Source organism: Lottia gigantea (assembly GCF_000327385.1).
Source record: "Lottia gigantea unplaced genomic scaffold LOTGIsca_34, whole genome shotgun sequence".
Lineage (NCBI taxonomy): Eukaryota > Metazoa > Mollusca > Gastropoda > Lottiidae > Lottia > Lottia gigantea.
Window position 1 is genome coordinate 1,122,773 of NW_008709146.1, and position 12,148 is coordinate 1,134,920.

A 12,148-nucleotide genomic window follows, 5' to 3' on the forward strand; every position below is an offset into this window, starting at 1 on the left:
CTGATAGGTTTCTTTCACCACACTTGTACACCCAGACGATCTCACCACTGCTTGGCAGTTTGAATAAAAGACTTTCTGCTAAAATAAACATCAGATGAATGGGGTGACGTAACATGGCCATGAAAGTAATTCCCTAAATAGAAGAGAGGAAAATGAAGGTTATAATTAAATAAATCTTCCCATGGATTTTATGAGAGTTATATCCCCTGTCTCTGATTGACTGCAGAATAATGTAATAAAGTGATCGGCATGCTTACGGGGTAATGATCAGCCATACAATGTACTAAATTAGCTTATTGAGGATCACTTCTTCGACCAAAATAACTCATTTAAATATGGTTTACTGAAGATTAATAAAGCTGAGAAGGAATATGGATAGTTATTTTTTTTCTCATATCATGGGTTATGGATATAGACAAATCCATGCAGTGTGCAAGAAAGAAAACTATCTGACTTTGTGATGATTTTGTTTTTGTTACATAATGCAATAATACCTATACTTTGACAAATGGAGAAATCACATGAAATCTTAAAGGGCTTATAACCTTTATCTTAAAGTCCTTTTAATTTCTTGTCTGTCGTCCTTTCAAATTCTGGTCCTTATAATTTCTGGTCTGTCATCCTTTTAAATTCTGGTCCTTTTAATTTCTGATCTGTCGTCCTTTTAGGTGTTTCATCTACTACACAATGTCAAATATTGAATATTCTCCCCTATTTATCAAAATGAAAAAGTGCAGCTACGATAACAGCCATTTTGCAATTCATGCACAATAATTTAAGTAAACATCTCCAACTGGCCATTTTCTTAAAGAGTTCTCCAAGGCATCAAGCCATGATCTTTGTCAATAGAGCTTAAAACCAATCAATTGACTGTTTGACTTGGTATTTATTTCCGCTTGAAGAGATTGAGATTTAAATTTCTGTAGTTGTGTGTTTGGCAAATAACTAACAGTCACTATCGATCTGGTCAATTTACAAGTAAATGACGTGATGCATTGCATGCAATTCTTAATGAACTGTGATATGTCGTCAAGAAGTTTTGGAATTGACTTCAACGTTCTTAAGACAGATGCAATAATGAAATTTATGACTCAACTGTTCAAAAATTCTTAAACTCACATGAAAATCTCAAAAAGTTTAAGATCGAATTAATTAAGAATAAAAAGTTAATGTTGAGAAAGGAAATGATTCATGTGTACAATTATAGTTATTCACCATGTTGATTAAATAAGGGAACATAAAAAATGGTATAATTCTCCTGGGTTTTATTTAACACAATGTTTCCAAACTTTACATTTTCATCAAGTAAAATGAGGTTTATGTGCCAATCTATCTGTCCAAGAGAATCTGCATATGTTGCTGAATGTCAAGATTCACAATTACATTCTTTAATTGACAGATGACCTTCAATTTACTGGTTTGACAATAAACAATACACATCTGTATTATATTGTACAGGGACATTAACAGGCACTAAATTATCAAACACAGGCAGATTTTTCTCAAACTATTTCAATGGTTTACTATCAAATAACTCAGCTTTTCACTTCAAACAATTCCTTATCCTTAAACTCATTTAGCACCACTACTGTTTTAATGAACACCATGTTCAAATAACAATAATTTCCAGGTGTATTTATTAATGTTCACATCTGATTATCATTCCAATAGAACACAATACATATTCAATTATTTTGACATCAGACCACTATTATTTCATCCTGTTTCTAATTACAAGCTGAAGGCATAAATCTTTTAAGTTTATGTCGGGTTCATGTTAACAATTCATGCATGTACTTCACAAAACATTTATTGATTCTGGTGGGATTTGTGGAATATCAAGAGTAAATACGGTGAAATTTTGTTAAGAATTAAATCATAGTGAATTAAATCTCATGTGATATAACACAAGTGCATGTCAAAAAGGAATTATTGAGAGATGTCTGTTAGGATCACAACAATAAATAGATAAACCTGCTGCTGCATTTGTTTTCATTGTAACAAAAGTCAGTATTGTTCTATTATATTCTGTTAAATGAAATTGAAACCAAACAGCTATTCTAGTAGAATGATTCTATAATGAAAATCAAACTATTGACAAAAAAGCACACCATTCACTATTGGCTCATTCTGATTATTTGAATATGATATAAACCATTACATGATTTAGATACAGCCCATAATATAAAGTAAAATATAAATGAAAAAGATACTCATTAAAAAATTAAGATAAACGAAAACACGATTCAGATAAAACTGAATGATATTCAGATATAATATCATGTATATAGAATACTCATTGAAATATTAAGATTAACCACATCAAGATTCAGATTAAGCTGTATTGTATTCAGATATAATATCAAGTTTAATGTTCAGTTATGATACTTCATATACAATTAAGATAAAAGTGCAATATTCAGATGAACTATTAAAAGACTAACTTATATGATGTAAGAAATCTGTCCATGCTGTAAGATGTTATATTCAGATCTGAAATAACATCTCCAAGTATAGCAGAAGCCTTTCATGTTTCTTGCCGCCAGTCTACCCAGTGGCCCTTGCTTTGATGACTTATGTTTTGATATAATTATGATGAAAATGTCTATAAAATAGGAAGAATGATATGACTTGATGAAATACATTTGGCCAGCCTCATAATATAATTGTTTCTTTATAGAGATAGGTTGATAAAAAATAAGTTGAGATGTCAAGATGACAGAAGAATCATCTCTGTTTCTTCTCAAAATATTTATAGACATTTTTGACATTTCTGAGGAATATTAGTTCAATTTTTCCATTATCGGAAAAACAGAATTTCTGAAATTAGATATGAAAAATTTATCAAACAACTATAAAGACAAAAAGTAAATCGCAAGTCTATACCAGAAAAGATAATGAGGCAAAAACTCAGTGGTTGTCTTCTAGTACATTGAACTATGTATGGAGATAAGGATTGATTCTGTAGTAATTGCAGAACTCATTAGCGCTATGTAAATAGGTTGCACAGTATCTTTACACAATCAGTGTCACTTTTCATTTGTTCTTTCTTCAATTCATGATACACATTTTTACTGATTCTAGTACAACAGAATATTATCAATCTTATAACATATATAACAACTTTTAATTAACCAGTTTAGAAATTCAAAGTAAAAGATAATTATATATTAATTTCTCTCAATAGACTGTTTATTAAGTAATATTCAATAAGCCAAATTGGTACATAATCATGCTATGTTTCCATTTCTGCTTGATGTTTTCCTTTTACACTTTAGATTTATTGAGATTGTATGTTCATTTGCAACATACTAAACTAAGGAAATAATTCTGCGAAAACAATTCTTAAACATAAGAAAGAAAGGTTTTTCCATTGTAAATTTTTCAAAAAAAGAGACTTATTGGCTGCAACGAGTCTAATATTTTGTTTTCTTGTAAGGGTTCCATTCATTCTGTTGATTACATGATTTGATTTGATTCAGATTTATTCTATTATAAACAGACCATATTATCCTTTATAAAAGATATTCTTACCACCAACTTGGTTAATTATATTCTTCAGTTACCCTAATAATCGTCAATTCTAATTTTCTTTCTGACTTCAAGTGTCTAAATAGGGTGATAAAGAAGTCTAAGAGAGAAAATATATAACATGTTGATTTTATTCTTCAATTCACTAGCAGACAGAACATCTCATAAAATTAGACATTGGCAACTTTAAACTGTTCTTTAATAAGCATTGAACTGTTTATTTGAATTAGTTTTACACTTCTTTTTAAAATAACGATTCGAAATTTATTCCTAAGAATGATTTGATTTGTGGAACTAAATTTTACATTTTGTCTGAATAATAACAACCTATTATGCTTTTCAAAATAATCATTTTCTGGACCCTTCCAAGGAGCAACAAAGATGGGAAGTTTTATTTCTAATAAATTCTGTTATCAACCTGGAATAAAATTCATTTTGACATAACATGAATCTAAAGCAGTCCTTTCCTGATGTACAAATGTTTCTCATATCTAAAGCAATCAGTAATGGTCATTGATACAGATACTAACAGCTCCAAGCAAGATTGTGTATTGAGTAGGTGTAGGTACATTATTACCACAGATCTTATCTGTCTGGTTCATTAATTACATTTCATATACAGTAGTATTTAATGCCTAATATCATAGACTGTGGCCTTGGAGAACAGTCAATACCAATCAATGTGTGTAATGTTTGGAACATTCCAGAAGATAGTCCAAGAATTACATGAAACACCTGCAGCATTATTGATTTCATCTTTCACTGTCTGTTACATCAGCCCTTGTACCTAACATTTCTTTTCCACTATTTCTTACCGGTATATCATTATTACACCAAGTGCATTAGTACTTGGTCCTCAAAGAAGTCTAATTTTTGTAAGAATGGTCCAATTACAAAGAGTTTCTTAGATTGCTGCAAGGCATGTAGGAATAATTTTAATAAAAAAAGACAAAAGAGAAGCTTATCATATATATATGTTGGACTAAATCTTTTTTGAAACAAGTGCCTGACCTCTCAAATGAATGAAGTATTTGATTAATTTGAACTATGTAAGTTGTTTGTAACTATAAGTAAGAAGGATTCTCCTGTAAATTGTATAATTCAAGAACATCAGTCAGTGTCTAGCCAATTAATCAGATAGCTTGTCCTGCTGATATTCTGATCTACTTAAGACATTTCATTACCACCTTCCTAACAACATATCAGCATTGTGAGGAAATCACTGTGTATTATTGAGGTAGACATAATGTTTCAAGTTAACATAAGTACAATTAGTGTCTGTCAAAAGTCAACACTTTTAGTCCTACAGATTGCACAATAATCAATCTGGTCTCAAGCCGAATTAATCCTTGACCAGACTAAAGGCTTATGTCACAAGCCATCTGCGGATATGTCAGTTAACTGAATTTAATGTTACATGACAAATACTCATTACTTATCAGTTAATGAAATGAATGGAGTTTTACATCCTACTCTTCTGCACCTTATTGAACTAATGGAGATGGACAATGCACTACAATGTGTAATGAAGCAAAATTTGCCAGGACAGTAGTTATGGCCTACTCTTTCAATTTTCAACAGTCAAGAGGTCTTTAAATTGGCACAGTCTGTAGCAGAAGATCCCTCCGTTTATTGTCCCATCCGAACTTATCAGTTAAGGGGTAGAAAAATTAGATTTATTGCCTCATGTAAGATATTAACCTTACTGATGGGATCAAACATGTTCAGCCATTAAGGTCCATCATTGGCACTATCTATGCAACAATTAACAACCACACACTAAATTCATGTGATACTTCCCAATAAAATTGTTGGTACCATTATGATTTAGCTGAACGCTTAAGCAAAGATCATTAATCTTTTGAATTGTTTTAATCTAGTCTTTGAAATTTGTGAAAATCATGAAAGCTGGAGGTCATGAGTTTCAATAATATTACTATTGACTTCACAGGAATCTCTTCATAAAACTATAGAATTAGGAACAGATTTGAGAAAATATCTAATCAAATTGCAATTCCAGAGATAAAATGCTTTTTGATTAATTTTTCTCAAAGAAACTGAAGACAGTTTTGATGAATGTTAGTTAAATCTCCACAGACTCATAATATTTAGTTAATATATTTTTAAACCAAGCCAATAATCCAGGATATATTAATTTCGGACCAAATGAGTCTTGGGCTTGCAATTGATTCATTCTATTCTAATCTTCCTGACACAACTTTCAGAAAAATAATCAAAAACTTATGACAAGACAAACAATTTTTAATATTTCACTGTTTTTAATGTCATTATTTACTAAGACAGTTGGTAGTGGAAGTCTAAGATAGAATATTTGAGTGGTAATCTTGTCATTTGATATATAAACAATGGGAATTGTCTGATCATTTGTCTTTAAAGTAACTATCATTAAATTTTCTTTGTATAAAATTGATTATGACTATGCAAAGCTTAAAAAATTCAATATAATAAATTGCTGTAGTAACCAATACATAAAAATGATAGCTGTTGTCTTTCTGAATGATGGTTTTAGTATACCTTTATTTCTGTGTGACCCACTGCAATTCAAATTGTTGACAAAACGTATAAGAAGGGGCTTCTATGAAATTGAATTAGAATTTCCTTTAAACTAGTCATTTGTCTTGTTGTCTGGCATGGTGCCTGAAACTTTATTCAATTGATATATAAGAGGAATATTGTATTTTGAGTAAATCTGATATAGAGTTGTCTGGGGAAGAAGAATTCCAGTGTCATTAAAGGAAATCTTACAATTGTAGATAGAGATGAGTAATATCTACAACTTGATAGTATTCTTAATCACAAAATTGTATTCTCTTAACACATCTTTTACTTTTTCATGGACATTTTCTCTTTACACATAGATGACTTCTTAAGCAATGTGCAAAAATCCTTACACCATACATTCTAACTCAATATATTCCATATTTAAATTAACGAACTGCACAAACAATACTCTCTTACTGAGGGTAATGCCTGTGCTTTCGTGGCATTACTTAAATGCAACGTTACACCTTATATAATTTCTATATATATATATATAGTTCCAGCTTAGGTCAATCGTGTACCCTTTACAATTATTTCAAAATTCTTCTCTCCAACTCTTGTTCTTTGTACTGATATGAAATACTAACTAACTGATTTTTCTCTTTCCAGCCAGGGCAGCAAGACCATTGACCTATACGTTACCCACATTTGTTGATACAGAAAGAAACATAACAGCAGAAGTTGGTCAAACAGCAAGATTACCTTGTGTACTTAAAAACCTCGGCCCTAAAATGGTAAAGTCATCTATTGTTGTTAAATTATTGGGTTCTTGGTATATTTTTCATGGGAAAATATGCCACAATAATTTCTGTCTTATACCTAAAAGTGTGCTCATTTAGCATGCATGTCAGATCTAAAATCCTTACCATGACAGCTAGTTTTGTCCAATAAGGCTCAAAGCATAAGAGAAAAATAAGTGACTTAAAAAGTAAGCTAAAGATGAGTACTTGTGCTGGTCCTATGATACCAACACATTCAGATACTGAATAGAAATAAACTGATTTCAACTGTTATGTTAAGAACATTGTTTCCAAAGATGATTCAAGTGAATTCAACCACTAAGAATCATAGATTTTATTCTTTCTTTCGTCTTTAATTTCAGGTGATATGGAAGAAAGTTGATCAAGTTCATCCAATTTCCATTGGAAATTATATATATGTGCCAGATAGTGACTATTATGTTGAACATGAAGAAACTACAAGCCCCACTTCCACTTCTGAATGGAATTTACGCATTAACAGTGTTAAACTACATCATGCAGGAGTTTATGAATGTCAAATAAGTGCCAAAGAAGATATAATGCGTAATATAACATTGAATGTTGTAGGTAAGGTGACCAATAAGAAGATTCATCTGTACCATATGGGTAATCATTATTTAAAATAACCAAACATATCTCTAAACATCAGTTTAAACTGATTAAAACTTCTTAGAAAGTTAAAGAAAAATTTTCTGTTTGGCTGTTATAGTAGATATTTTCGGCAAATGATACTAAATGATCTCAAATCTGCTGACTTTGGTAATTCAAATCTTTATTACCTATATTTATCAGGTACCATTACTTTCCTTCCCAATCAAACCAGATAAAATTACTAAATGGTGCCAAACTAACATGTTTCACATCAAAAGATGTTAAATTTATCAAATATGCCAAATTTCTAATCAATTCAATTGGAAGCAATTCAAATGCTGTTTTTGGAATTCTGATCTAAAATTGTTGAATTAAAACTGATTTTTATGGATATAAGAAATTACTAACATTTTCTGTTTATATAAATTCTTCTGCAAATTATTTAGCTTTGTATATTGATGTAACATATTAATGCTACGCTATTATACTCTTTGCTATATCGTTTCATACTTGTTAGGCTCTCATATGCATATATTTGCAGTTATTTACAGTTTTCTATATCATTAAATGCCAGATACAATCTGTACACAGTCAAATATGCAGTTCATTAGAGTTGAGTTGTAATCCATTAAATAAGAGTAGACAAATTTTCATCTATTATTTATAACGTTGATCATTTCAATAGAGTTTTTAACTTTCTCAAGAGACGAATTTCTCATTACTATTTGTGACTGTCTATTGCAGAGCGTAAAAAAGGGAATCCAGGTATAGAGCTTGGTGGTACATTGTTTGTTGAAATAGGAGCAGAAATAAAATTAAAGTGTTCAGCTTCGGCAATAGACTATTTACCACTCGATGTTGATTGGTTTAAAGACGGTTTAAAAATACGACCAAAAACGGAAAGTCGTGTGTCAATAAGTAAATATCCTTCTCGAGAGACAAATACTTTAAATAGTACATTAGTTATAGAACATAGTACTATGGATGATGCAGGTACCTACGTGTGTCGTATTTCTAAAAGACATGTGGCCAGTCTCAAGGTTGTGGTGCTAAATGGTAAGTAGGTTATTCAGTGCTTGTGCAACACAAGTACTTAAAATCCACCTTTCAAAGCAATTCTGAATCACATTCAATGAACAAAACATTAGACAAAATAGACAGTTCAAGATTGACAAGGAATTACTATTGTATGGATTGGTAAACCTGTAAACTGCGAGAGCCAGCAAATCATGACGAAGAATACAATTAGGCAAGACAATATTTTGTCATGTAATGTCTATGGGGAGCAAGACATATTCTGTGTTTTTAAATTCACATGGCTTTTGCTTATTAAAAATTTAAACTTTCTTTTTTGCAAATTCTATTTCGGTTGCAAGCTTATCTGATGCTTTGAGATTACTCAGTTTGTGGAAACAAAAGCTACTTAAAGAAACTCAAATAGTCATGCAGACTTACCTTCAGTATATATTACAGCATATGAGCTCTTAAAGAATTATTCAAACATAACTCTCAATCGAGACAGCATATTGATCTTTGCTCTGTAACATGCAATCTGAAATGAATATGTATTTCTTATAATAATTTGTCTACTTTCATTTTCTCTTTCAGCGGAGACAATAAATGTTAAACGTGGTAAGCCAATCTTCCTTCTGATCCCTTTTAAAAATAGTCTCATGCATTATTATGCTGCTGAAAATTAGAATGTCTGGCAGTATGCAATGAGGGATATTTTGAAAAAAGCATTGTAATTTCATCATCTTATACATTGAGGAATAAATATTTAAAAACAAAATTTTATACATCAACACCATGAATAATCTGTATAATAAGTAATTGATCCTTTGAAAACTTGCAGACTCTTTGAGAAAAAATTTAAAATTTTCAATTATGCCTGAGAAAGCTAAAATACAGGCCATTTCTTAATGTAGTATTAATATCTTATTATGATTTATTTTCAAGTTTTAGAAACACTAATGGAAATTCATATTTTTGTTTTTTTCATTTCTCTCTTCTATAGGAACGTTTCCTGATGGTACAGCTGCAGGTTCAGATCAAGTAAAACATCACACATTTAGTCATGGACATCAAACTCAACCAAACTTTTTATATATCTTCTTACTGTCCTCTCTCATTTCATTATATACTTTACAATTCTTAAATGGAGTTTGAACAACTTGTTCCCTGTGAGGTATAAAACTGATGTCAAAAAAGGTTTGTGAAAATTGTGATAATGTACCAAAAATGTTGTGATTGGAAATCTAGAGAGGTTGTAAGCTGGCTTATATACCGGAGTGAAAAGTGAACCACTAATTAGTTACTGGATGAGAATCGTTGTTGATGGCATCGTGATATATGAAACATCTGAATATTGCACATGATGCTTGTGTTTTGTAACTTGTGGTTAAAGAAGTATACACTGAAATCTCTAGGTACAAGGACTGTACATGGGTCATAACCAGAAAGGACATGGTTTTATCCATTTGTGGTTGTTAACCATTAACCTCATTTTTAAACCTAAAACCACCGCCCTAATTAAAGATGTATATTGGAATTCTTTTAGAGATGTTTTTCTCAAGAAGCTGGTCATTCATTCTTTGACTAAAATAGTGTCAATCAAGGTATATGAAATCCTTTAAAGATATTACCAAAATGAAAGCTTGGATCGGAAGTCAGTGATTTTACACAGATCTTAGTTTTTGTTCAGGAAAATGGCAGCTTTATTGATCATAGGTTAGGTGAAAAATTGAAATCAAACCATATTTGCCAAAACAAGATTCTTGTCGATGAATCCAGAAATTCCAATTTAAGTCAAGAACTACCAGTTTCAGTTGAAGCTTGCACTTCTGCCATATTCTGGAACCAAAACTGAGAAATTAGTAAAATTAGTAAAAAAGTAAATGAAAATGTTTATAACTCAGGGCGAGTGCTATTAGCATCAACTCCATCCAAACATTAACCTGCATGTATATATTCAGCTTTAAATTCTTGTGTTCTTTCATTTTAATTTAATACTCAGATACTATTCTACCAAAAATTATATTTTTCTCCTTGAAACTCTTTATTTTCTTTCCAAAGTTCATCTCCTAGTTTGAATTCCTTCCTTTGCTGCTGGAAGGTTCATTTTCTAGCATTCAAATCTTCTACTGGCCTAATGATGGTTGAGCTTTTCTTTTGAATTAAAAACACCAAAATGTCGAAAAGGAGTTCCCACCGGGTGCAAGTTCCTCTGCATGGTTACAAAAAATTGAATCCTATTCATAAGATATACTTTGTGATAGGCATTTAGTGCTATTCATAAGATAGAAAATAAAAGGACAGGGAGTGAAAAAAAAATCTGAAAGAATCGATGACTACACTGTAATAAGTAATGGTTCAGAAGAAGAAAATTGGTGCCATAATGTCATTAAATAATATTTATTACTGTATATTATCATTTTTTTACATTTTGTATATAATTTTTTAACTGCTGTTATTTTATTTTTTGTATAAAATGAAGTCAGAATGTCCCTTAAAATTACTGCTTTTATTCTTGTATAATGATATTGGTCATGCAACATAAACAAACTGAACTACTTTATCTTTTAGAAAACTGAAATTATTTAAAAACTCAGTCTGATATTAAGATTGTGCAATATTTCATTTCAATTAGGGTTAATAATTAATTCCTTCTGAAACACCCACCGAGAGTATGGCCACCATGTACATTAATTAATTTCTGTTTTAACACATATTGTGTTTTCTTGTTTGTATGCTTGTATGCATGTAAGTATTACCAAAATAATAGAAACCAGTTATGCCTGGTCCTTAGTTAAAATAACCAGAACAATGGTATAATAATCTTACATCGTTTTAACCCATCAAGAATATAATACACCACTTTCTGGACATCTGGCTTGGAAAATTTTTGATAAAGGAAACATATGAAGAGTCATTGGCAAAACCTGCTCTGATTTTACTTAAGACTTGTAGAATTTGGACCTTTCTGGTGACACACTAGACTCTTATAAGTTTTGGCTGATTTTGGACTTAATTTCAATAAGCAATAAACTACACATAGACAGTTGGAAAACTGGACATCCCTTTTTTTTGCCTTTGACTCTTCATATGTATATGTGGAAATGTGTAATTGTACTCAAAGTATCAAATATTTTTTTCTTAAATAAACAGTTTTGTACATGAATTAATAAATTGATCATGACCATGAAGCTGTACATTTTCATTATATTTGTGTATGTACATGTTAGATGCTTTGAAATAAATTGTACATTAATTTGAACTAATAAGTTATATAGATTTTATTTGAAATAAAAATGTTGAAACAATTCATGACTTGTTTATTTTAGGAACAAGCCACCTTATTATTGGAGCACATTTTTGACAGAAAATTTTTTTTAACCATAGATTTTACAAAACGATCTATTAGTGGAATGCATTCAAAATGTCCTTAAGAACTGCTTATTCCGAAGAGACAACAAACAAACAAAAATTAAAAAATAACATAGCAGACCACCATCTGATGTCTCAACTGATTCTGAAGTTGTGGCTTACTCCATTCCGTGCTACTGCAGAGTCACTTATATTGGAGAAACCTCCTGCCCCATCTCGATCCACAACAAAGATAATGCAACATCAACATTGAAAGAAGATTCTATATCAGTTTTTCAGAGGACCTAATTCAATTCCCCTCTCACCATGTCCTCTGG

The 12,148-nt window shown here is 30.8% G+C and overlaps 1 protein-coding gene across 1 annotated transcript; it reads left to right on the plus strand.

Moving 5' to 3' along the window:
- Nucleotides 1-4,037: 4,037 nt before the first annotated feature.
- Nucleotides 4,038-9,145, plus strand: LOTGIDRAFT_162465 (hypothetical protein; the record flags this gene model as incomplete). Its single annotated transcript, XM_009058450.1, has 5 exons — nucleotides 4,038-4,092; nucleotides 6,703-6,827; nucleotides 7,196-7,421; nucleotides 8,190-8,501; nucleotides 9,054-9,145. 5 exons carry the CDS (start codon nucleotides 4,038-4,040, stop codon nucleotides 9,143-9,145), a joined length of 810 nt encoding a protein of 269 aa, XP_009056698.1.
- Between the last annotated feature and the right edge of the window lie 3,003 nt (nucleotides 9,146-12,148).